The 27,107-nt window shown below is 37.7% G+C and overlaps 1 protein-coding gene across 1 annotated transcript in view; it reads left to right on the forward strand.

Annotated features, from left to right (window-relative positions):
• Positions 1-7,907, forward strand: part of RORB (RAR related orphan receptor B) — a 124,798-nt gene extending 116,891 nt beyond the window's left edge. Inside the window, 3 exon segments of the mRNA XM_030467586.1 lie at positions 7,054-7,091; positions 7,674-7,873; positions 7,876-7,907. Of these exon segments, the coding sequence (XP_030323446.1) occupies positions 7,054-7,091; positions 7,674-7,873; positions 7,876-7,907 (270 nt within the window).
• Positions 7,908-27,107: the final 19,200 nt, after the last annotated feature.

A 27,107-nucleotide genomic window follows, 5' to 3' on the forward strand; every position in this document is an offset into this window, starting at 1 on the left:
GCAAAGAAGGCATTCTGCTATTCTGCCATCTCTGCATCATCTGATACATTTCCTACTTCATTCAACAGTGGATGCACTTTCTCCTGATTCTTCTTTTTGCTATTGACATATTTAAAGAAGCCCTTCTTGTTTTCTGTCACTTCTTTTGACAGGTTTAGTTCAAGGACAATTTTGGCCTTCTTTGTTGCATCTCTACAAATTCTAAGAGTTTTTCTATAATCCTCCCAACTGACTAGACCCTTTTTCTGCTTATTGTGAGCTTCCTTTTCCCATTTAAGTTTTTCCAGGATATCCTTGCTTATCCACACAGGTCTCCTGCTTTGTGTACTGGATTTTTTGGTTTGGTTTGGGGGTTTTTTTGTTGTCTTTTGGTGGGTATGTACTTATCTTGGGCTTGCAACAGGTAGTATCTGAATATTAACCAACTCTCTTGGGCTCTGCAAGAAGGGGAGAAGGAGCATACTGGTAGGCAGTCTAAAGGACCCTCCCTGTGCTTGGCTAAATGGCAGAGTGGTGTTGCAGAGAGACCACAGGGACACAGCTGGGCCGCAGGGTGGGTGCAGAAGCTTGGTTTGTTACAGTGATAACTTAGTGTCTCCAGCTTTTACAGCAGATTTACAAATCTCTAGTCTCAACCCTCTGCATGACCAAATAACTTGCAGGCTGTTCCAAGTGCTTTGTGGAGTTTTCCCTTGGCCTCCATCAGCCCATTTGCAAGTTCACATACTTTTTTGTGGAAGAATCCAATCAAAAGAACATCAACACATTTGCTCTGTTTTAGCAATGACAGGTGAAATACAAGAGCAATTACAAAAGTAGATTTTTCTCTGTAGGTTCATTGTGACCTCAAAAGAAAAAAAAGAAAGAAAAAGCCTGCACTGCAAAGTTAGTTGTGCTCAGAATTTTGCTGCAAATGTGACATATTCTTCATAGTGACTTAGTCCTATAGAACAGCGGTTTCTAAATTACCTTTTCTTGTTCCAAATTGAGAGCATATTTTCTTTTCTCATTAAAATATCTTCAGTTAGCATAATGAAGCATTGCTTTTGATGTTTCTTTGTAGCACTTAAACCCTAAAACTAACATTTCTTTATAAGGTAGTTAATTTGTTTTGAAGGCCTTTTTACATGAGAAGAATCCCAAGCCCCAACAGTAATTAAAAAAAAAAAATTAAAAAAAAAAAAAAAAGCCTATATTTATGTACTTCTTGTGTGGATTTATTTGGAAAAAAAGACCTCAAGTTGAACTGAACACCAGATCAGTTCCCTCCAGTTTGAGCTGCAGGGGATTCATATTTTCATTGTCTTTTCCAATGCAAGAAAATGCACATAAATATTTGTTTTAAATTCTTCATAAAGTTGTTTTCATTACATCAAAAATAACATATTTAGCCAATCAATAGAAATATAGTATATGTGATATATATTAGTGTTCTTAGTGCTGATAAATAAAGAAGTTTGTCATGCTTATAAATAGTCTTTCACAATTATGTGTTGCATCTTGAAAATGTTTTGTGCTCTTTAAATAAGTTAATCAGTCCTTGGATTTCCTTATGTCATAGCCAAGATAACCAAATGAAGATCACCAGTGAAAAAGGCGTTATTTAATCATCAGCAGCAGGACATTTAATGCTTAAAACACTAGTCTTAAATCACTGCAAACTCATGACCTCTTTAAATAGTAAGGTTTACAGCCACTTTTTAGAGATACAGAAGTGAAAGAAGAGCGGTTAAATGACTTGCCAGAGACCACAGAGGTAGCAATATCCACTCCCAGAATAAAAATGGATTCTTGCCTTAGTCCTGAAAATATTAAGATGCTTGTATACAAAATCTTAATTGCCATTGATAGGCAATAGCCTGTACAAAAAATTACAAATATTGCCAAACAAATTTTTATCTTCAAATAAGGTAAATTATAAACAGCTTGCTCTATTTTTGTAATGGCTTTTAAAGAATTTTAGCAAATAAATTTGTTGTTTATTTGGAAAATAAAAATTCATTTTCATCCATGATTTTTTTGTGGTAATTAAAGTTGATAATTTTTATTTCATTTGCTGTGATTTAGGATTAGCCACATAAGTATTACCTATTTTGACCTCCATTGACTGAACAACAGATGATGATCACATGCTGAAGGCTGGATTTCTCTTGTTTTTTATATATAGTCATTTACATTCAAAATTTCAAATTCTTGATATGGGATTTCGTGTGTTCAAGTAATCCATAAACCATAAATTATAAAAAAAAAAAAATAATTCAAGTAAAAAACTACATAATCCTCTCAAAACAATGCATTTCAGAAAATATTAGTGCTGCACTATACTTTTTCTTTGCTTTCATTTGTCTAAGGTAGTACCTGAAGCCCTTAAGTTAAAGGTTTAGAACTATGATTTTCCATATCTGCTTTCTGTAGTAATTGGTTATGTTTATTGATTTTTTTTTCAGTGACAAGCTTTTCAAATGGAACACATATTTTAATGATTGATTAACCCAGAATCTTTAACAACAGGATATTTAAATAGTGTATTGAATCTCCTAATTTTAACATTTTTTTCAGACAATTCAACCACATTAATGTGAATTATCCTTGGCATAAAGGAAGCAGATGTAGGATGCTCATTACACTAACACAGAGGCTTAATTTTGGTGTAAATGTCACTCTTGCCAGCTCTTTGTATAAAGAATGAATTCCAAGAGTCATATTTCCTCCTAATTGAAAGATTGCTTCAGTGATTGCTAGAAAAAAAGAAAAAAAAAAAACGAAAACAAGGTAATAGAAAGCACTCAGTAGAGACTACTTGTTTCCAAAAGCAATGTCTATTTTTTATTGGTTTGTGAGAGGCAGTATCTAGGAATTGATTCTGCAAGTTGTCAGGCTCCCTTAGCTCTAACTAGAGACACTAAAAATGGCAGCACCTCAACACCACACAGAAGGTGCTCAACCCCTCATAAAATCAGAGGCCCTTCGAGCTTTTTAAAGCACAAGTCAAATTTTGTTCTCATACTTACATTTTAATGCTTTTACTTCACACTTCCCATTGTTCATTTCAGCTTAATTTCACGGGGATCAGTTTATTCCTTCTGTTGCTTCTTGGGTGCCAATTCTATCCCAATGCCTGGTGGCAGGTTATAGTGCTCCAGGTGGAGCAGCTACCAGACTTGTTCATGATGATAAGCATTATTACGTGATTGCTTTTACAGTGGCAGATTTCCTAGATGTACTTTGCCCTTTGGGACAGTTTGCAGGGATTTCTGACATAACAGCTTCTACAGAAAGTGTGTGCAAAGGTGCTCTTGTGTTCTGGCCTCTCAGCCTCCCACTAACAGACTGCAGCACAGAGTGACTTAGCAGTCCCACAAATTGGTCAGGCAGCACAGAGATGAGCAGCTGATGATTCTTTTCCCTGATGTCTTTTCACCCTATCTGAAACTATGCTACAAAGCATATTTGAAAGACATCCAGGATTCCTGTATCCTCCCTCTTCCTGACTCTGCTTTGATTGTGCTGTTTCCAGAAGGGCCAAGGTCCAGCATGGAAGCTGGTTCCTATTTTCAGGGTGACTGTCTCAGGCATATGGCTCTGGTCAATAAGATCAATCTGAAGCATGAGGTTTTTGTCCAAATATGTTATGTTTAAGCATGTATTCTTCAGAAACCTGAGACAGAACAGCTTGCTTTTGCTTGGCAATAACAAATCAGTGTATTTACATCTACCAACTTGTCCCAGCACTTTCTAGAAACGAGCTCCTATTTCTGAAATACATTAAGAACAGTGTGTTGGTGACCCAGCCCTCTTCTTTCCTTTTTAAGTTTCACATTTTGTAAATGACAATCACTGCTTGACGCAGATGTTGCACTGTATGCCACTCAGGGATGTTTCATTATTAAAATATATAATTAATATAACAGTGATAATATGGAAGAGAATGTTAGAGGCTTTGAAGGGCATGGGTTGAGCTGCCCAAATGAACGTGACCCAGACAAGGCTTTCAAGCCAGTGATTAGAAATAATACTGATATAAACTGAATTCACTGTCAGCATTTCCTCAGCTTGATGCAGGACTCACTTCACCTGTTGTTTTACAGTCAGTGAAGCGCTAATGACCCAAGTCCTTTTGGAAATAAAATGCTAGTGAGCTTTGTAAAGTTACTGAATTTAGACAACTGACAGATGAAAGTGCAGTTTAAAGGTATTGAGTTTAGGTACCACTGTTGTGAGCTCACATTCAGAACTGCTGCAGGCATGTAAAAAAAGAAAAGTTAGGACATGGAATCAATGATAGCATGTCAGCAATGACAGCAACACTTATGCTGAGCTACCACATCGAGAAATTACTGTAAAGAGCAAATAGCATAAAGTGACTGACAACTATCCTTTCCTCTTAGGGATGAGTAAAATCATAGCTACCCTCAAGTCTCTCTAAAACTGCATACCCGTGGTATTACCAGTCTTTTTCTCACCTCAAGAAAACACAACCCTGTTTTGCACTGCTCTAGTAAAAAATATTCCTATTTCCAAGAATTCTGAAGTGTGTTTCTGCTTGCCCTAGATTTACATCACGTTTTCTATAGACCTATCATTACAAGAACACACACAGAAAGGCAAATTGCAGTCAAATGATGTTACCAGTCATTGAATTAATTTCAGGCCTCCAACTAAGAGGTTTTCCTCAGCTCTAGGTATAATCATTGCTACTGTTCACATAGTGAGTGTGTACAGGTTTTAGCTGTCTCCATCTTCTAAATTCCCCACACTTAGAGCAAGTAAGGATGTATGACAATGAGCCTAATACCCCAGTAATTTACCATACCAGCAGTGGCTTGCAGCAGAGCACTTAACTATAAAAGCTACTTGTGTATGTAGTTTGTAGACAAAATCATTTCAAAAAGAAGAGACCTAAAATTTCTACAGTGGTAGCTGGCAAACCAACCTCTTCTAAAAATTCAGCCTGAATGTCCAGGGACATGATGGATGTGTCATTGTCCTCCAAATAATCCTTGCAGTTCATCTGTGCTGAGACAATATCACAATGAACAAAATGCTCTGGGAAAGGAGAGACGTTTCCTGAGAGTTACTGCAGGCAGCGGGGATAATACTGCCCACAGTGAGTTCAGTAACATTATGTACTACATTTACATAATTTCATCATCCTCTCAATTCAAGCACAGCACGTAGAGAGAGTGAAAGAAAACATCATTGGATATAGCAGCAATAAATAAATTGTAAGTGTTTCTTTGTAACTGTACTTGCAGAAATTGTTTGCTTTGCACGTGGTCTTCTGTACAATAACATAAAGAAAAAACTTCATCTAATGTAGATATCACATTGGTTTTGCATACTTGTTGGATTTGTTGGATGGAGCTGCTAATTTGTGATTGAAGATACTACTGTTGATAAAAATGTATGTGCTCCAAGAAAAGCCTGAGGCCTTTGTCTATGGCTACACATTGGCAGCAGTGGAGTATGTTCACTATAAAGCTCTGTCTGGACAGAATTTTTAAAAAGTGTTCTAGTTTTCAATCTTATGATCACATTGGTCCCTTATTTGGGCAACCAGAACACAACTGCATTGAAAAACAATCAGGGCCAGATGGTCAGCCACAAAGAACCAGAAAGGACAGACTTTACCTTGAAGACTGTTCCATATAAAACCAGCTTATTTAAAAAAAATAAAAATAAAAATAAAATAAAAATTAAAAAAAGCACTTATACTTGTCTTGATTAGACATACAGCTTAATAAGTCAAAGTAACTACATTAGGCTGTTGACTTTGGGGATTCAGATTCAGGTGCACTACATTTGTGTTTTTTTATTGTGTCACTTCAATGTCAGAATCAGGCAAAAAAGGTGTTTTGTTTAGTATGAAATGCTAATAATCATTTAACCTTATGGAATGTGGACCACACATTCTTGTGCAGTAGATGGGGATTTATTGTGCACTTAGTCTTAAAAAGCCACTGAGTAGCATAGTGAGTGAACTAGCCGTGATAGTCTTTGCCTCTTGCATGACTGCAATGTGACCTCTGGTAGGCTGCAAGGAGCAGCTCTGTGATTGTACTTGTGACCATAAATAAAGCACAACCAAACTCTAAGCTGTTATGAACACCCAGCTAAATCAAACGCATGGGGCATTTTGAGATTTATGCTAATTGCTGTGAGATAATTCCCATGTTAAAGTAATTACTCTGGTTGTAGTGAATGGAGATGGTATAAATAAAATAGGAATCAGAACAGCAACAAAATCCCTTATTTTACAGCCACACTCTCTGCCTCATCTGATTAAAACTAAAGAAAGTTACTTAAAACTAAACAAACAAAACAAGAAGAAAGAAACCTGAGTATGTATTGTAGAAATGTAGAAGACAAATAAAATATTTTTTCAAATGTAATTTGAAATAACTTTTAATATATGCTTGTGGAAGGTCTGATACTATGTATGCTGTCTCTGTAATTTTTGCTGTAAATAACTTGGGACAGCAAATACACTGATTTTTTCTATGTCTCTGTTTAAGCATAAGACTTTGTAACGATTTTTTTTAAAGAGGAAAAACATCAAAGAGCAAATTATGTACCTGCTTCCTGTAACTGTAATGTACTCTTCAGTTTTTATGGAAACTGATTGTAATAGATAAAGCCTTTCGACCAGTTGTTGATGTTTAGTGTATACTCTTGTTTGTAATGGGGAAAAAACCAGATGGGATTGTCAATGAAACATGATCCCAGTGAGTCTGTACCGTATTTTCTTAATACCTGCAGACTGCATTTGACCAATATAAGAAAAAGAAAGGTTGGTCAAGCAAATAGAATTTCCTTACAGCATATGGCTTTTACTAATTCTTCTGGCATGAACTATATTGATAGAAACATTTCTTTCTTTCCATTGAGCAAAATATTTTTGTATGCCTTTAATTTCTTACTCAAATTTGAGGTCAGCTCATTCATTAGCTGTTATCTGAAGCCATAACTGACCTTCACCAAATACATTTTAATAATCATAATAAATAAAAAATAAAACCTAAAAGAATTAATTATGTCAAATTTTATTAACAGGTATACGAACACAGGCAGGAGCATAAATCACACTCAGAGTATTTGGATGCTTTTCCTGCATCCCAATATGACTTTAATGTCTAGTGTTTTATGATTACCAATTCATTAAAAAAAATCAATAATTAAAATAGATATTTAGATTTAAATGAAAGTTTCTAATATTTTTGAAATATCCCTGGAAATGCTTCCTTGCTTTTAGGATTATGAGAAAAACTGATTTTTCATATACTTCCCGTTTTCAAATATCTAACGTTTTAATCCTGTTTGTAGTTCATTTTGTTAGAGTTATATGAGATGTTAAAACCCAGATCTCCAAGCCCTAAGCTTTTTCGTGCTTGGCTGTAGCTATATTGTTGTAAATCAATTTGATTTGAATTTTAGGGGTATTGTTTGCTACTTGATAAGCATACTTACTATTGTTGGTAACACATGAGAGTTACACTGCCTGTCAAGAAGTGCGATAAACTATCAGAAAAATACAAGTAACACTCAAAATTATTCACATTCAAAAGCTGGAAAAAATTCCTTTCTAAAACCAAATGCCTCATATAGGCATCAGTGATTTTTTTATTATTATTTTTTTAAGCTTCATTGTATTATAATATTATGGTATGTCTTAGCTGGCTTGTAGATGCAAAATCAAAACTGCAAATGGACCATGACATCCTGGGTAAAAATCTGGCTCCATTGAAACCAATGGCAAAACCCCTCACTGATTTCCATGAAGTGACGAGTTCAGCATTTTTACATCTGCAATTTTCTTCTGATCTTTCTTCCTTGTTTAATATAACTGACCTAATTTATGTGTATGTGGTTAAAAATACAGCCTGATTCATTTAGAAAGTGACCATTGAAGGTTTTCTTTTTTATCATTAATTTCATAGACCAGCATCCCTGTCAAATAAAAAGGTTCTATATTACTTTAGAATGTAATAGATTTTTGTCTTATTTTATGTCCTGTAAATTATTAGTTCAATACTGTTAGCATTCTATAATAATGCACAGATGATTTTTGAATGTTTTCTGTAAATGACAATCAATGTTGATGAAGTTCCTTTCTTTAATGCAAAATAAAAAAATAAAAAAAAACTGTATAAGAAAATAAAATCTGTTGTGTGACTTTTTTTATGCATCCCTTTGAATTACCTGGATCTATCAAGAAAAGGTGCAGTTTGTACATTTCTGTAAGAGAAGGGTTAAAGTATAACCTAAATATCAGGAGTCTGAACTTATTTTCAGGTTTTCTCTTAACCTACTGAAGTATAGCATGTTGTTTCATCAATGCAACAAAAGACACTTTGTTTTGCGATTTAAATTAAACCTGCAACTTTTGAATATAAAAAATATTAGATTTATTATTTTGTTCATGTATCTGGGGAAAAGTCACAGCTAGTAGAAAAACAAAACACCAGAAACACTCACATGAAGGCAAACTGCACAGCAATGTAACAGAAGCTTATCATATTTAAAAGAAGATAGTGTGCTTAAATTAAAAATACACCTAATATTTTTAAAATGTTTTATGTCTGGTAATAATACTGAAGGATGGAACAGAAAACACTGCTTGTTAAAGCTGAATATAGCAGCTTTCAAATATGCTATTTTTTCTTTTTTAGGACCATAAATTTAATGATAATATCTAAATAGCTCAGTTTGCAAACTTCTAAGCACATGTTTATAGTGTTACCAACTTCAGCAGCTTTTATGCATACACTTAAAGCCCACTATATTTAAATATTTCTTGCATCACAATGCAAGCAAGAAAGTTTGAGTTCTGAGACGCAGTAAGTGCAGTTTAGGATGTTTAGATCTTTGAGTCTAGATATTTAAGACTCATTTGGAGATTTCTTGCAATAGGGAGTTAATAAATAAATATTTATATTTCAGGTATCATAGTGCTGAACACTTTACTAGCCATATAAAATAAATTATCTGTTGTCTTTAAATGTTGCAAAACAAGGAACCGTCTAAACATGCTGTTTTATTTAATTACATAGAGTCATAGTGTCAGAGGTACTCATTTCATATGGATTTGTGTTTTTTAGAGCTCGAAAATCAGAATCAGTGACTTAAAATAGTATCAACAGATTTTGTGTGATTTTTTTTTTATTTTGTTGTCTTCGATATATTAAGACTTATTTATCTTTCCAATCTGTCTTGGAGAATAATTTTACTAAAACATCTACTTTTCATGAAAAACAGAAATAAAGCTTACTAGATTCTGACTGGCAAATAGTACAGTGAGCAGCACTTGGTGCAAAGACAAATAAAACACTGTTTTGAAACATAGTTATATGAAAATCTTACAGTGCAGCACTTACTACCCTCTTGTGCTCAGTTGAATGTCAATGCAAATGTCAGTGTAGCAAGGTCCAAAACTGATTTACTCCTATGAGTATGAACTATTGTATGCATTTGGCATGTTATAGTTTCTCAGTAATAGGTGGACTAATATAAGCTTTCAAGAAAGACAACGGTGAAATGCCTTAGACAAAATAACATGAAAGAACAATAGCTGTCAGTCAGTCACATATGGATTATATCCTTACAGGTGCTTTCTTAATTAAAATCCATGCAAACGCAACATTCTGGACCATGATGTGTCATGGATGTATTGGACCATAACTTACTGTGCATTTTGCACAACATCATCATAACAGCAACTGTCTCATGAAATGTGATTAACATCCTAAAAATAGTCTGGAATTTGCATTGGATAAATCAAAAACTGGCTAAGCAATTTTTCTGCCTCTTTCCTGTCTTGTTCCCCTACTGCTCACCTCTATTCTCAGTCCTTTTCCCAAAGTAAATCTTAAAAAAATGCTTTGAAAATGGAAATACAGGTTGCTTTGCAAGGACAAAGACTGAGTTGTTTTGCTGAGAGGGGGAAATGCTTCTTCCTTATGGAAGGCATTTGTAATTTTGGTGTAACATGCTATACTTCCATTACTGGGAAATGTTAGCCTACCTTCCTATTTATGCACAAGTTTTGATGTAGCTTTAATGGTCTGTGTATAGAAAAGAAGTGAGACTTACAGATTTAAGTTCTTCGGTTAGTCCTGATGAAGGGACTCTGATCCCAGAATGGTGTTATTCTGGTCACATAGAACAGTCTAATAATAATATCTCCCCGCTACAGACATGCATTAAAAAAATGTGTGTGTTCTTATTATTCTTAAAAATCAGAACAAATCTTTCATCTGGGTGTTCTATCTGTAAGATCTCAGTTCAGTTGGAGAGAAAGTGATGATCCTGTCTGCATTGCTTTTGGGTACCTTGCTTGACCTCTGCCTACTGCTTCCCAGGATCTGAGATCTCTCGTAGCTCTTTACCTACAAAGAGAGCTATCTGGCAGAGACCACTCTCTCCTACATACAAAATACAGATATTTTGGATAATCTATGGCAGCTGAAATGTAACTAAGTGCTGGTGTTCAGATGTCCATAGAGTTTAAGCATGAAATGTACATACTTCATATGAAAGTCTGGAATTTTGTATATGTGGAAAAAAACAGGTTAGGCACCATCACTGATTTAGAAACAACCGTGATTTCCTTTCCAAATCTCCAGAGCAGCAACTGCAGTACTAAGCTTAAGAGACTACTTCCATGAGCAGCAGATTCAGCCCAGTCATAAAAAAGCTGATAGGTAAAATGCTTCAATTTCAACTAATAAACTAATAGCAATTTTGAATGAATTCTGAGCTGTCTTATAATTTCTTCAGATTAATAAAAACCTTTATTGGAGAGCTTTGAAAATTACATCCTCTATCTCCCTGTTTTTCATTGCATTTTGGCATTCAGCTAAAGATGGCATCACTAAACTTTCTGTAGTGGCACAGTAGTGCAAAGCTCCTCCAGATGACTCAGTGACTGTCTGAGGCAAGGTTTAGCCTACCGTTTGCTTCCCTGTGGGAGCTGATGACCTAGCACTGCAGTTTTTGCAAATGTATATTTCCAATAGCTTATTACCAATAAAATTAGTTACTTCTCTAAGTTACTGGGCTTGTGATGGTCCCCCCAATTTTTTCCTGAGGCAGTGCACTCAGAAGAGCTGTAATATCAAATGGGAGGTAGGAGGCTGGCAGGGAGGTGGTGATGTTAGGAGGCCAATCATCCTACATTCACCTTCTTTAAAAGGTCACACTGACCTAATTGACACGTCCATCTTCTTGCTACAAAAGGAAGTTTAATTTTCATTTTCCAGGTTACAAAACAGTTTTTTGCACAGTGCTTCTTACTAGATATTGCTGCAGACACTCCTGTAGATGTGGAGGGCAATAGAGGATTTCTCCCTCTTGCTCCTCAGCTTGTGTATTTGTCTGCTACAAATACTGAACTACTATGGTTTGCACTTGAGGGTAATCTAAAAAGGAAGTACATTTCTGGGGATTCCCCTATGTCTGTCTCTTTTCCAGGTCCTTTACCACATATTAAATTCTGTTCTCTTACCTTAGAACATAAGGAGAGGTGGAAGGCCATGCTTTTGAGGAGTCCCTGGAGAGTCAGTGGCATTAGTTTGCTGTATGCTTTTTAAGCTCATAACCTATAAAAAGAAATCAATACCTTCTCCATGATCTTAAAGCTAGGCAAGCACTTAAATAACTGTCTAAAAATATCTATCCATGCAGCTTCAGGAAGTGCAGAACCAGCTAAAAGCTTTGCAGAAAACTGCTGCTGTAAGAAATTTATATTTTCTGTTCACAAATTGACTCATAATACCATTATATAGGTAACTGCAAGGCTTACAAGAAAATTAACAAAACACCAAGTTTAAATACTATGTGCTGGGGATGCTGCATTTGATCCCTGACTCATCCTTTTATTCTAGGCAAGCAGATGATTTAGCATCTGTATATCAATTTATCTATTTCTTGGCACTTGTAAGACATAAGCACTGTCTTAATTTTTATTGTATGTTTTCCAGATATTATCAAATAAACCAATACTCTTTTGGCAACAACTATCTCACTCTCTTGCTGCCATCTGGGTTACTAATGAAATCCACTCTGCCTCTCTCAAGGTGAGTTATCGTTGCAGTGTCTCAGAGTGACTTGTTCTGTGCAAGTTAGTCTGAACTGTAACATTTTCATCCTTAAGGGAAAATCCTGCAGTCCTGCCATGTCACTGAAACTGCATGCTGAGAAGCTGCATCTGTTTGCAAATCAGGTTTTAAATTTATCGCACTTAATCTTCAGTGCTGCATGCTAAAGGATATCCAGCTCTGCTAAAACGTGTAGCATTTATATCTTCTTCAAAAAACTCTAGCAAAGCACAGGTATCATGTCTTTTAAATATCATTGAACCAAAATAATAGACTTCAAAATCTTTGTGTGAATTTAGAAATCCAAATTTGTTACTTTTCTTTTAGTTTGAAAATATTCAAAATATACTTTCAATGTTCAAAGTGTTGAACTTGTACCCTGCAGGCTACAAGTGATCCACTAGAATAATCTTATCCACCAAAACTGTTTGAAGGCATTTGTGATTTATGCTAATAAATACCTATGCAGTAAAAAAGAAAAATAAATAGCTCTAGTCTTACTTAGAGAAAAACAAATTTCTTCTGTCAGCACTCCTGGGAAGCATATTGCAATGGAGTACACAATTATATACAACTGTATATGATGTATTTTTTCATTGAATTTAAAGAAAAATAGAATGTCAGTAGGAAGCAGAACATGCACCACAAAAGACTGACAACAGAAGGTCCATTTAAACTGCCTCTGTCATTTAATGGCTACATACAACTCATTATTATGAAGTGAGACCAAAAACTTATCCACTGAAGTGTCTGCATCTAAAGCACAAGAAATTAACCTGATTCTTCTATTTTAAATTTACAGGCTCAGTCCACTGGAGCTAATGAGTTGTCTCTGTTAGTTGAACTTGGGGCATTAAAAGCTTTTGCCAGTACTTTTTTGGGTTGTTTCCTAAGAGCTTCTCTTCCCAATCCTGCGTTGAACTCAGACCTCTCTTTGAGCTGCTGTAACTTTCTTTCCAATAAAGAGCAGCGTTGCAACATAAAGAGCAACGGAGAGAGTAGAGAACACATTACCTTCTGTTGGAAAGACAGAATTCTAGTAAAAATATTGATTTCATCCTGTCTCCAGCAAAAAGGTTCTTCATGTCAGACCAATCTGTTTTGTTCCAGAATAAATTGTCTTTTTGCAGTATTAAGTAGACAAAGTACCCATGCTGTTGTATGTTTCAAATACCACGGTAGTGTTATTTTTAAATAGAGTTTTTTAAATATTAATCATTTATTTACTGGTCAAAGGAATTCCCTTAGAAAACATTCATAAATAAACAGCAGAAAAATAGGAGGATATGAAACAAGGAAGTTTTGACACATTTGACAGTTAAGAGTACTTCTTATGTAGGAGTATTAAGCCATTGCTACTTTGAAATCAGCAGCACTCCCTGACAGTGATGGAACTGAGGGCAGGAGTACAGAATTTGAATGAATAAATGAATACACAAAATACATATTTTTAAATTTAAAATAAAATAATGGTAGGCTAGAAATGTTTATAGGCACTAACAAACACTACATTTTCTGCATAAATTCCTATTTAAACGAAAAAACAAAAACCAAAAAACAAACAAACAAAAAACCAAATACCAAGCCTCACATTATAGTCCAGGACACTGGATGCACAAACTGACACAGTGAACAAAAGGACACCTCTGTCTTATGAAGGTTGTTTGCTGAATTTTGTTTCTCATCTGCCTTTGGTCAAACAGCTGGCAGGTTGGTATGGTTCCAAGGAAACATTTGGAGCAGGTGGGAAAATTCTTACCTCGTTATCTTTCATCATCATATACATTGGTCCTTTTTCACTGATCTTATTTATTGAGATCTCTAGCTTTAGCAGGAATTTCTAGGCTTTAGTCCAAATGCAGGCCTTTCAGTGTATTGGTCTATGTTGTTGCCCCTCCAGTAATGCTTTTTAGTCTTAGAAGGCAACTAAAAACAGGAGGCTTTGAAAGAGTCAACTCTTTATGAAATTTAGATTACATTGTTAAATAATTTTCATAGTCCTCTGTTTCTAAATTAAGCCCTCATAGCCCTGAAAGATAGAGATGTATAACACCACTTACCTGAAATTAAAAGAAATATTAGAAGATCTCTGAATTACATCTGGCTGAATAGCTCCATGCACATGCTGCAGCCCCAGCAGCTAAGAAGTACAGGTGGAAACAACTGGGTAAGTTCCAAAATTAATCCTTTACTCTCTGAACACAGCAATTTGACCATGCCATGTAACTCAGGCAGCCCCAAGCTCTGCTCATCAATGCCACTGGGAGACTTAGCAACATTCCTGAATGTCACAAAACTGCACTTTCTTCGCTGTATTTTTCCTGTCCCTTTTTGGGCATTCTCAATTCTAACCAGCTGAATATGGGGAAAATTAATCAGAGCTTCTGTTACTGCAAAACATTTTGTGTGACTGAAATAATTATCTACATGCAGTTGTCATTTGGAGAGCTCTACTGCTGAAATATGTTGATGAGAAACATGGGATACAACAAAAATACCAAGTTTCTGCAGCAAATGCTTGACATAAGGAGGCAGTAAACTTAAGGGAACAAGGAAGAGGTGAAGGAGTGTGAAGGTGTAAACAGCAAATGGGGAGAAAATGATGTTGATTAAGAAAATGGAGCACTCTAATTCAAGTCCTACAGTATCCCTCCCCCCAACCCTGTTTGTCCCCACAGCAAAATCTGGTTTAAGTCTCTGTGATTCTTCTTCACCTTAGTTTTAATATGGACCTCCCTGAAATTAGTTCTGCCCACTTAACTCCAACAGCAGTAGATAACTGTCAAGTCTACTGTGATATCCTCATCATATCCCTATCCCATCTCCATCTACCCTGAGGCTCCTCCTGTGAGTGACTTGGACTAATCCGAGTAGCTGAAAAAGGGGAGTACATGCAGGTGGCATATTTGCAGTGTCGGGTCTCACCTGTGTTACAAAAAAGGCCTGAAACAAGCACTGCTGTTTGGCAAGATGCAGTAGGTGGTTTTGAGACACAGTTTCTCCCTCCTTCTCAACAAAAGCCACTCACTGCCCATTTGCACACTACAGATCTGTGCCACAGATCACTGCACTGTCAAGCAGAACTTCTAACCAGAGCAAATCACTATGTTAGCAGAGCTGCTCAACTTCTGGACTTGCACCCAGCACACAGATTGAACAGGGTGACACAACAGTCAAAGACTTGCTGGAAAATATCAGTCAGAGCAGTTAATTTTAAATATGAAAATAAAGATTGCTCATATAGCATATAAGGTCCCTGTAGAGGTCCCAGCAAGCCAGTAGTCCCTGCTCAAAAAGCTGGGAAATGTTGGACAAAAGTCTCTGGTTCCTGTTGGTCAGAATAGAAGAGTGCCTGGTCTCTTCTGACCAAAACATCTGTGGAGGAAGTTGGTACCTCTATCAAAAGCCTTCAGTCCGAAAAGGACCAAGTTATCACAAAGACTCTCAAAATGTTATTGTGTTTTCTTCATCCCATCTCCCAGCTTCTTTCCAAGAGAGAGAGTAAGAAGCAAATAACAATATGACAGGGTACTGGCAAATAACTAGGAAAGAAAGTAGGCAATATAGCAACTGGCCATCTGAGGACTCTTCAGTATGTCCTCCATGATCTGGAATGGAAATTTTCATTGAGAAGCTTTCATTTCTTTCTCTTCCACTCTTCCGCCAAAAGAAAACTTTCTTCTCACAGAACATGGTATCAGAGAGGAACAATTGCTTTCATAGTTAATGCAGCCCATAATCAAACCAGGCCATCATTGCCCTGCCTGGAGACAGTAGAGTAAAAGGTTTTTAAGCTAATGTAAGTTAGTTTTTAGTAGACATCAAAGAATTTCTTAGGACATAAAAATAAAAATATAAAAAAGCTAAGCCCAGCCTTGTTTAGTGATCAGCTTTCAATTAAAAAATAAATAAATACATCTGGGTATTTTCTATCTTCAAAAGCCTTGAAAGAAAATAAGCTGCATTCAAAGTGGTATTAATAATGCTCAGTCTATTTCCCCTCTCACTGTCATTCAATGCAATTTTCAGCTAACAAGAATGGGTGCCCTATTTGAGCTGACAAACCCTATTCCCCCTGGTAGGAGAGGCACTTAGCATGGCATTACCATCATTACATCTCAAGGTTAAAGGCAATGAAACTCCAGGAGAGGCAAAGTCAAATCAGTTCAATTGTCTGATTGTTCATACTCATGAAGTAGTGAGGCTGGCAGGGGTCCAGAATAAAACTTAGGGCTTTCCAGAGTAGCTCCTTTAAGGTAATTCATTGCCCTCCACAGAAGCTTAAATCAGAAGGGCTAGAATGGTCACAGTAAATGTGACTCTTGACATTTCTTAAAAGTAATATTAGCAGATAGCCGGCTGCTAGGCCAGATGTCAAAGGTGCATTAAGAGCACTTGGTTTTGATCTAACTCATTCCTAGGAAGTAGAATGGATTTGGCTTTGAGCAACACAATAAAAAAAGATTGTGATTAATGAAGCAGTAGGACTTAATAACGTAAGTTGACTCCCAGTTCCTTCTCCCTGACATTTTCACTGTCCACAAAGCAGTTCTTTTACTTACCAGCAGGGAGATGTAAAATGTTAATCATCAATCTGTGGGCTGTTAAAGAAGTTCCTTTCTCAACTGGAAAACCGAGGGGGAAAGATAATAGGTTTGGTTAACAGAGCTGTTCAGATAATGGAGAAGTTCAAAGAAAAGCTTTCATGGAGTCATCAGGGGAGCTCTGTGCCCTAATCCATCCTTCTTACTAACCTGAGTTCAGCATCTAGGTAGGGACTTGAATTAGGGATTGAGATGGAGAAGACAGAATCTTTCTCTTTGTTCAGATGTTCCAATTCAGCATAGCCTAGAACAGCAAGAGAAAATGAGAGGATATTTCTCCTTGTGCCTTATAATTTGAACAGAGCGCACACTGCCAGAAATAACCAGTTAGTGTCTGCATTTTTGGACTTTCCCCTAGGTAGTGAGATAAAATGCATAAAACTGCAAATTTAAGACAGAAAACTAAATAGAATACAGTATCTAATAAACAGTGGATATTTATAGCAAAAGTGAGCATACAGAGAGCTCTCTGTACTCATTAGACTATTACAGAGAGCATCATACATAGAAAACATATTTAGTAAGCTTGAGTTTGGAAAATTGGAGTGACTCAAATATTTAGAACAGGCTTCCTGCAGCTCTGTAAGACATTTTGCAATCTGTGGGCAAAGGAAACACCAGCTCTGCTGTTCCACAGAAAGGATGAGGATGTAATAATTCCAAATACTAAGCCATGGGGCAGCAGCTGCCTAGCTATGAAAGTCAGAGGGCTCTGGAGATACTACCAAATTCAAGAAGCCTGTCAAAAGCTCAATCCACCTGGGGCATCAGGCTGGATTCAAGATACTAGTTTGTCCTCACAGGGCATCTAAACTTACTTTAACTACTGTCTCCAAGTCTTCAGCTTCAGGTGTACTCTAATATGAGATGTAGGTCCAAAAAAAGAAAAAAGGCTTTTCATACTGCCAGCTGCTCTTAGTAAGAAACTTACTGCATCACATTTCAGAGCTTATTAGCCAAGCAATGAGCTTCAGCTGCTCCAAAACAGCCTGGAGCCCCACTTTGGAGGTGGCTGCTGTAAATTCATCTGAAAATACAAGTATCTGGTTCCTTGCACCATTACAGTAATTATATCACCTCTTCAGAAGACAAGTTTACTTGAGTGTGCCCTGAATGCGATAGCAGACTTCAAAATGGGAAGAGTTTTGGTTTAGGTAGAGGTAGTTAAGTGCAAGGCTGCACTTTTTTGTGGCTGGAAAAAAAAAGGCCTTTTCCTTTCTATTTACCTCTCATTTTGCTTCCTTATTATTTTTTATTCTATTTCTATATATTTGTGTCTTTTCTTGAATTGAATAGAAATATCCGTAAAGGTCTTTACTTTTGTAGTGGTTTTGATGCTTGTGGAGCGGTGGTGGTGGTGGGCTTTTTATTTGAGAGTTTTATTTAGTAACACAGATGTTTGTTAAATGAAATGGTAATTTTACAAGATCTGTCAAATTTTAATTGGAAATCCGGCACCAGCAGTGCCTATAATTTCTTCCACTTTTTGGACCCTGTTTGCTGTAATTAGATGTCATTGTTTCAATTTTTTCGTAGGAGAAGAGGGAAAGGAACTCTTTGTAAGCCAAATTTTCCCTTTCCACAGTTGTTTTGCAAGCTCTTATGTCACAGACTCCCTTGTGGTCAGGCTGGTAGGTGGAGCAATTTGTAAGGAAGGGATTTGTATCTGAAAGTGAATGCAGCAAAGCACAGGTGCAGATTTTGCATCTTATAATCTGATTTCCTAACAGGCGTGTCAATCTCCAAAACACCTTGTGACAGGATAATTTTCTTGGGTTTTTGTGGGTTGGTTTTGGTTTGTTTTGTTGTTGTTTTTTGTTTTGTTTGGGTACAGAGGGGGTGAGGAAGAAGTCATTGATTTATGAGAAAATAACAGAAATCCAAACTGATGCTATTGGAGCAACTGGTTATGTAAACAACAATGGGTAGATCAGGTGCCAAGAAACCACTGGATATGAGCTTTGCAAAAAAGTAAGACAGATTTCTCAAATAAGCAGCAATATGGGGAAGTTAAGTGCAAATTACATGCCTGACCCTAAAAAAACAAAAAAACAAAAACAAAAACAAAAAAAATCCCATAACAAATTATTTAGCACCCAAACAAACCAAAGGATTATTCAATGTCAGTATGTGTTTCTGTTTGAAAATGTTCTTTTTTGCCCTCTGTATTATTCAACAAGCAGGTCACTCCTTAATTTTCCTACTCTTATTATTAGTTTTCCTACACTGATACCAACAGAAGATATTTTATTCATTTTATAACATTTTAAATATCTAGGTGTAGGAATTGCCTTCCCCAGGGCTGAAATGCAGTCTGTGGTAAAGAGCACATCAGATTTTTACTAGTTTTCAGCAGGAAACAAACCCTACATATTACTCCTGCTTTATATGCATGAAGAGACCAGCTTGGTCCTTAAGTCTTATTTACAACAATTTTGAAAGAAGAAAGATGACAAGAAAAGAAGCACTTAGATGTGGCAAACAAGCACGTTCAAGAAAAGACTGATGCATGGGTGCTTGATTATGTATTACTAGCATATTGGCTTAACTAATTAAAGCAGGTTTCCTTGAGACTGAAGGTTACACATATACTATTCCTTTCAGGCTTAAGAGGTTGGACAAAGGTCATGTAGGCAAATCTACCTGTGATAAGGACTCTGTTCAAGAGTCATCATTCCATGAAGGACACAGAGGATGCTTAAGAGCTTCTCAGCTAACGTAGACATGTGTTGTTTCATATTTTGGTCACATTTGGAACAGTGCATAGGTTTTCTTTTCTATATTAACTGATTCTGTTTTTCACAGGAGTCAGTGGATTATCCTGCCACCACCCTTGAGAGAGAGAGAAGGTTCAACTTGTTCAAGAAGACAGTAATGAACTCATTGTAATGAGCACAGGTAACTAGAATAACAATTCCAGTGGAGCAGCTGAGAAAAGAAATCTCAGAGGAGGGCCAGGAAAAGACAAAGGCAATCAGGCTGCCTGCCAAGATCTCCATTCCTTTTTCTCAGTGCCATACAACACAGAGGCCCATTTCTGGCTACAGAATCTTTTAATTGGCTCTCTAGGAAAACAGGCTGTTGAGAGCAGAGCTAAAATGTTATTACAGTTGTAGAAAGTTTCAGATTGTTTCCCAAAAAGCCCATGGAAAAAAGTACAGTAGTTTAGACCTCTATGAAGCAGAAGTAAACAATTTTGTGTTTATATTCAAAGACCACAGAACAGCAAATACAGTAGCAGCCCGCTCATGCATTTGGTGTTTTGAGTACATGTTCCCAAAGTGAGGAGAAATCCCCTGCTATTTCTCCCCTTTGCAGTCAGCCCAGAGAATCATGACTGATGCCTAGACTTGGGCATTCAGATAGGATCTAGGATTAGATCCCATGGCAGCAATGTAGTGAGATAGATAAGGGAATGACAGCTTGTGAGCAGAAGTTGAGGGGTATGGCCACAGTTACTGATGTAAAAAGAGAGGTATGGGAAAGATTGCTAAAAGGCCTTCAGTTAGATCAAGCTCCGCAAGACCAAGGAAAGAGTGCATATTAGAGAACAGAAGGTGAGTATGAACAATGCAAAATTAAGGTAGTGGGTAACAGTCTGAGTCTCAAATAAAGGTTATTTGGGTTGAATTTCTGTGCTGGATAAGGGAGGCTGTAGGACTAGACACTAGGAGAAGCTTGAAAAACATGGCCTGTTAACCACAGAGTAATGCAAAAGCAAGATTTTTATAATGAATGTGCTATTTCCTAAGAAAACTAAAGCCTGATGCCTACTTAATGGCAGCTCGAGGTGGTAAATCAAAACTTTAGTGGCTGTCTAGTAATTAAAATTGTGCATCCCTGACATGCTCATTTCCAGTTGTTCCTCCTGGCAATCAAACACAATTGATGGAGAAATGTACAAAGCTTAAAATAGTTTTTGTGTTAGTGCCTTCAGTGCTTCCATGGTTCTGGACCAACACTGTTAGATTTGAAGGCCACAAAAAGCACAATTTCATCCTTATTGACATAAATAACTGTAAAAAAGATGTAAATGTTAAATGTAAAAAGAATGTAGTTAGGTGAAAGTAATTATTTTAAGTTTTCTGGCAAAGAGAGGATGAACAGCCAGCTGTCTGACCTCTCTCTTGGGATCCCTAAGGTTTCCAATTAGTACACACATTCTTGCAGAGAAAAAAAGACAAATCCATTCTGTGCTGATATCCGATTTGTTTTGTAACAATCTATTATGTACTTAAAGGATAGTAATATAGATGTGTCTACAGAAATTAAATTTCAATGTCAGAGTTCTATGTAGCTCTCCAGAAAGTCTATTAATTTTAGATCAATACCTATTCCATGCTAGAATTTCACTAAATGAAGAAAAAGTCTGGTATACTTCCAGACAAACTCCATCACTTTAGCTATGCTCAACAAAGTTAAGTGTTCTATCCCAGCCCTTACCAAACTCTGTTCACATACTGCCACACACACCAGCCCACAGCATTAGGCTTGTTGGCACAGGCACATTTGCAGTGTGTAAATTTGTCTATGCTTTGTGACTGTAATATTCTTGCAGGAGTAAAGCAACAACAGAAGTTGATGATGAGTTTGAGAAAGGACAATTATCTAACTTGGAGAGAGACATATTTTTCCAATTTTGACCTTAAGTCTGGTCCAGTTGATACATATTTATATTTTATCAGAATACATTTGAATCACCTAGGAAACATGGCTAGTGTTCCACAAGCTCAAAGTTTACTAAAGCAAAGGAAAGACTAAACACACATGGAGAGGTTCACTATTACATAATATATATGAGAGTTTAAGTTTTTAATGGGACTTGAAGTGGAAACTTTCCTTTATGTCCAATGTGAAATACCTGGCAAATTGGCATATTGAGGAATGAAGGAGAGAAACATTTCAATTTCTGATACGAAGCAAGGTAGCAGAAGTAAGTTATCATGAAGCTGGGGCTGGTCTTCTTTGAAACATGGAATACTTTATCATTTTGTTTATTGTGATTTTACGTCTAATGTCTTTACGGGCTGGTGTCATCTGTCATACTTGTAGCTGCAATGTGTGAAGTTTCCTTAGATTAATGATGAAGGAGCAGCAAAGGATAGTATTTTTGCTTGATGCTATGTAAGACTTCCTGTAGCTAAGGTCTCTTACTACAAGGACATTTTCACTCATGCAGAAGTTACAGTGATAAAAAAAGTTTTGTTATGTGGGTTAACTATGAAATCAAAACAATCCAGAGAATCATGTAGGTTCACACAAACAGAGGTGGTCGGTTTCAGCTGACAAAAGATCACCTCTGGCACCAACAAAATCTGGACAGCAGAGACCACTATGTAATTAAGGGACCAAGAGGATAAAGTCCAAAATACTGTGGTGCTCAAACTCCCCTGAGGTAGATACCACCCTCTGGTTGCTATTTAGATGTCATTAACTCAGCATGTGAGACAAATTTAAGTCTCAAAATTCAGATGTGAGAGAAAGAGCATTAACAGATGATATTCTACCCGAACTCTTGTAATGGACTCGAAAGACTAACTATGGGTGCAGACTACAGTGGAGTCACTGCACTGTTATGCTGCTTAGGATGCAGCAGGGACATTTATTTCTCCAATTTAAAGGAGTCGTATGAGTCCAATTCCTCCCTCAGTTAATACTTCAAGGACAAATTGAAGTTAAATACTATCCTAAGTCACATATTTGGGCTTAGGGGTCATGAGTCCAAAAACTCAACTCTGTCTCAATTTGCTACTCACTAAATACTGGTAAAATTCAATAATTATAGTCATCTATGAACTCGTCTTCACAGTGATCATGTTAAGTGACAAAGACTTTTCTTGCTGGAACTTCTGAGGGCTTCTTTGCTCAGTGCTAAGGAGAGGGAGGTCAATGCCTGCCCTAGTTTACAGCCCAAATATCAATTGCTGGCCCAAATCTCACTGAACCAAGACACCCACATGTCGATGGTACCAAAGCAATATGTGCAGGGCCCAAAAAGGGACAACTTCTGCCCTATTTTCCTATGCAGACATACTGTTAGACCCACCTGCCAAATAGGCCAGCATAATTTCACTATCATTCCAGACTGGTGGTCAGACACAACAGATATCTATCATCTATCTATCTATCTGTCTATCGATCAATCTATTACCTATGCTGTTCAGGGTTTCTCTGAGATCAAAAAATGATCCACACTTGGTAATGGAGGTAAATGAAGCAAATGATATTTTTCACTCTTAAAGGTACAGTCAGGTCAAGTACTACCTCAGTCTTCTGCTGAGGAGACTGATAAAGGTCAAACAATGAAGAGTTCCATGATCCAAAGTTCTCTGAAGCAGCATACTGGTACAGTTCTCCACACAGCTACCAGTAAAGGGCAGCTACTATGAAAAATAATTTGCTATTTGGGATAAACAGAGATCGTTTCCTTATTTCCTTCCACACTTGTATACCAACCAGGCAGCTGCAGTCAAGCATTAAGGAGCTGTGTTGAACAAGGACCATGGAAATGGTAAGACTTTGTCTTTTTTGTTTGAAGCAGTTACTTGCTATTGAGTACAGCCTGGCATTTATGCCCAGCATGAGGTCTCTCTTTATGCTCTCCTCTTAAATACAATATACAGAGAAGCTCAGATATTACACTGATTTAACAGTTAGAGGGTCTTTCATCTTTAGTGCTGCCCATATTTTGTTGATCAGAGGTCACCTGAAGTAAATTATTGTCCTCAGTTTGACATACTGTGGTCCCTTGCAGGAAACAACTCTCCTTTTTTGTCACTCAAAGGGTATTTGAAGTTGGCCATACCTCCAATTTGTTACATGTCTACAGGCCCCTGTCTGAGTCACATGGCCTCAGCTCAAATTTCTGGGGAAACAGGAAAGTTCAGATCAAGATTTGCTATGAAGTCTGTCAGAACTTAGTAAAATTACAGATAGACAACCCACATGATTGGACAGTGTGCTCTTAAATTAATGCAGGATAAGAAACCAAGACAAGAAGTAGATACATCATCTATTTGACAGACACAGTCAAGCTGGAAGACAAGGGTGACATAGTGAAGTGTGACAAAAGTAAATGCTACTAAGGTCTGCACATGGGATGGCCCAGCTCCATGCATCTGTACAGGCTGGAGGCCAATTGGATTAGAAGCGGCTTTGCAAAAAAGGACCTGATGTTTTTAGTGAATAAAAGAATGTGTTTTTACATTTTTAGTGAACAAAAAAGCTAGCAGGATCTAACAAAGTGCCTTTGTGGTAAAGTAAGTGTCAGGGCCCTTGATGGATGTAGGCTTGGTGATCTCTCCCCTTTTCTTGAAGTAGTTAAGCTATATTTTCTCTGCTGCAGTGCAGCTCTCCTTGAGATCAGATCACTGTGGAAAGTCATGTGCCAAAGGGCCTTTTGAGGCACCCTGTCTCTTCTCCTGGGAGCTGAGGCCCTCAAGATTGCTTTTTGCCTGTAACTGCTCTGTGCCTGGATAGACCCAAACCTGCAGCCTCTGCCTCATGGCTTGATGTTAGACTTTCCTCATCACTACACCATGACCTGGCAAACAGAGCTGTTGGCAGCAAGAAACACATTAAGAGACAGGAGGGAAACCAGCAGTAAATGTCGCTGGGGCCTTCTAGGAGCTTCACATCAAGAAATGTGGTGGACACAGAAACAAAGCAAATTACAATTAGATGCAGGAAAACGGGTTTCAAAGTACAAAACCAGGAGTGACTGAATGCTGCAACAGGTAGCCAAGGAAAGTTGTGAAATATCCTTTACTGGAAAAAAACCAAAATTTAACTGAGAAAGAGAAACATGATCTAACTGTAACAGCTTTGTAGGTCTAGATGACCTTCAGTGGACACTTACAAACCGAAATATCTATATGAATTGAGGGTAGTCCTGGTGGTCTTTTGCTCCAAAGAGATCATCTGAGGTCAATGTGAGAAGCAATAAACTTCAGAGAGGTCATTCAAGGTCATCTGACTCTCACTGTCTGACTAGAGGTTATCTCAGGTCAAACTCAGAACCATTTATCTATCAAAGAGTCATATAAGGCCAAAGAGATCCCTTAATTCCTTCCTAGCGGATCACTTAAAGTCTAATTTAATTTGAGTGATTTTTCAGAGAATTAATATGAGAGCTACCTTAGTAGATCAAATCCATAGTATCAAATCAAAGTGAAAACAGCCCTGATATTTTGGCCAGAGGTTCTCTGGGGCTAGTTTCAGGTGTAACTAGATGCCAAGGGGATCATCTGAGTTCACCAAAATTACTGAGTGCTGTTTATGACTCATTTGAAGTAAACCTGAAATCCATCTTGTTATCCAGAAGTCATTTCAGGCCAACTGGGTCTACTTTTGCAGTCTGTGGTCATTTGACAGCAATCTGACAGCCACTTAACTATTTGAGAGTCACTTAAAGCCAGCCATCAGTCCACATTTCACTCCTAGGGGTCACTTGAAAGCGACTTGAGATACAGCTAGGGCTCTAAGTGTCATCTGAGGTGAACATAAGATTCTAGTAAGTACTTGCTTGGGGTCATTTGAGGTTAACCTGGAAGTCAATTAACCTGCCTGTGATCACTGGAGGTCATCATAGCTACTCAAGAAGATTATTTGAGGTCAGCCTGAGGGTTAAATAAGTGCCATAAGGTCATATGAGGTCAACTTGAGGTCCAATTAACATGTCTGAAGCTGGGGTCTTCTGAAATCATCATGAAACCCAGGTATACATAAAGCATTGTTTGAGGGTCATATAGATTCTTCTTTGGAGCCTAGTATCATCTAAGGACAGCTCAACATCCAATTTCCTCCTCAGGGGTCATTTTAAGATCAACACTTTTCTCCTTTGGAGGAGGAGGAGCAACAATTTAAGCCTAAGATCCAATTAACCAGCCAGGGTGGATTTGAGGTCAGCCAAAGAATCTCTCAGGGTTCATGGGAGGTCGGTGCTGCCATTGTTCAGTGCTCAGTGGTTACTTAAGGGAAACTTGAGATCAAATTAATTGCTTGGTTTGTCATTTGAGGTCAAACGGGCCCTCATTTGGAGCCAAGAGGTCATTACAAGGTAATCACAGCCTTTGTTTCCTGTCTGAGGTCATCTGAGTTCAATCTGAAATGCAACTCTCCCTGCAGGATCATCTGAGGTCAACCCTTATGGTTGTCAGTTCAGACAAACATGAGTTATAATTGCTTGTGAGTGTCATTTGAGGTCCAATTTGCCCTTGTTTGAGCACCAAGGCTCATCTGAGGGTCATCAACATGCTAGCACATTAGCTAAAAGGGGTAACCTGCAGATAACATGATAGCTGAAGATCTGTTTAGAGGTCAGTGCTACTCTCATTTGATGCCAGGGGTCACTGAAGGTCAGTTGAAAAGGCAATAAATTGCCCAGAGATATACAGGCCCCTGTTTTCATTCCATAACATATTTGCAATCAAATTTATAACCAATTATCCTGCACAGGAATAATCTACAATCAACTTTAATTCCAATTAGTTAAAACAAATGACCGTTTGAGGCCATCTTGGCCTCCTTTGGTGCCAAGAGGTCATCTGAATTAACCTAGACCACATTTCCTTAGGATAACTTGAGACCAGCCTTAAATCCAGAGAAGCACAGGTATACTCTTTGGCCACCTCTCACTTTTATTTGATGTTATAGGGTCTTTGAAGACCACCCTGTCCCTCCCCTGCTCTCTCAGTTGCTATGCAGTGGTAACCTCTATATTTAGGGTCTTTCTCCTCAGTCCCCTAAATTGATTCACAGAAGGTATCTGAGATCCATTTTAGGCTTCTTCTCTCATAGAATCATAGAATTTTCAAGGTTGAAAGGGACCTTTAAGATCCTCTAGTTCCAACCCCCCTAGCTCCAACCCCTGTGCCATGGGCAGGGACATCTTCCACTAGATTAGATTGCTCAGAGCCCTGTCTAGCCTGGCCTTAAAAATCTTCCAGGGATGGGGCTTCCACCACCTCTCTGGGCAACCTGTTTCAGTGTCTCAGCATCCTCATGGTGAAGAACTTCTTCCTAACTTCCAATCTAAATCTCCACTCTCCCTACTCCTATCACCACCTGGCATCCTAAAACATCCCTCACCAGCTTTCTTGCAGGCCCCTTCAGATACTGGAAGGCTACAATGAGGTCTCCTGGAGCCTTCTCCTCTCCAGACTGAATAAACCCAACTCTCTCAGTCTGTCTTCATAGGAGAGGTGCTCCAGCCCTCTGATCATCCTCATGGCCCTTCTCTGGACACACTCCAGCACATCCATGTCTTTCTTGTAATGGGGGCTCCAGAACTGGGCACAGGGGGCACTAGGTTGGGTCCCACGAGAGCAGAGTAGAGGGGGAGAATCATTTGCCTCAACCTGCTGGCCACACTTCTCTTGATTCAGCCCAGGATCCAGCTGGCTTTCTG

This window comes from Calypte anna, chromosome Z (genome assembly GCF_003957555.1).
Source record: "Calypte anna isolate BGI_N300 chromosome Z, bCalAnn1_v1.p, whole genome shotgun sequence".
Taxonomy (NCBI): Eukaryota; Metazoa; Chordata; class Aves; order Apodiformes; family Trochilidae; genus Calypte; species Calypte anna.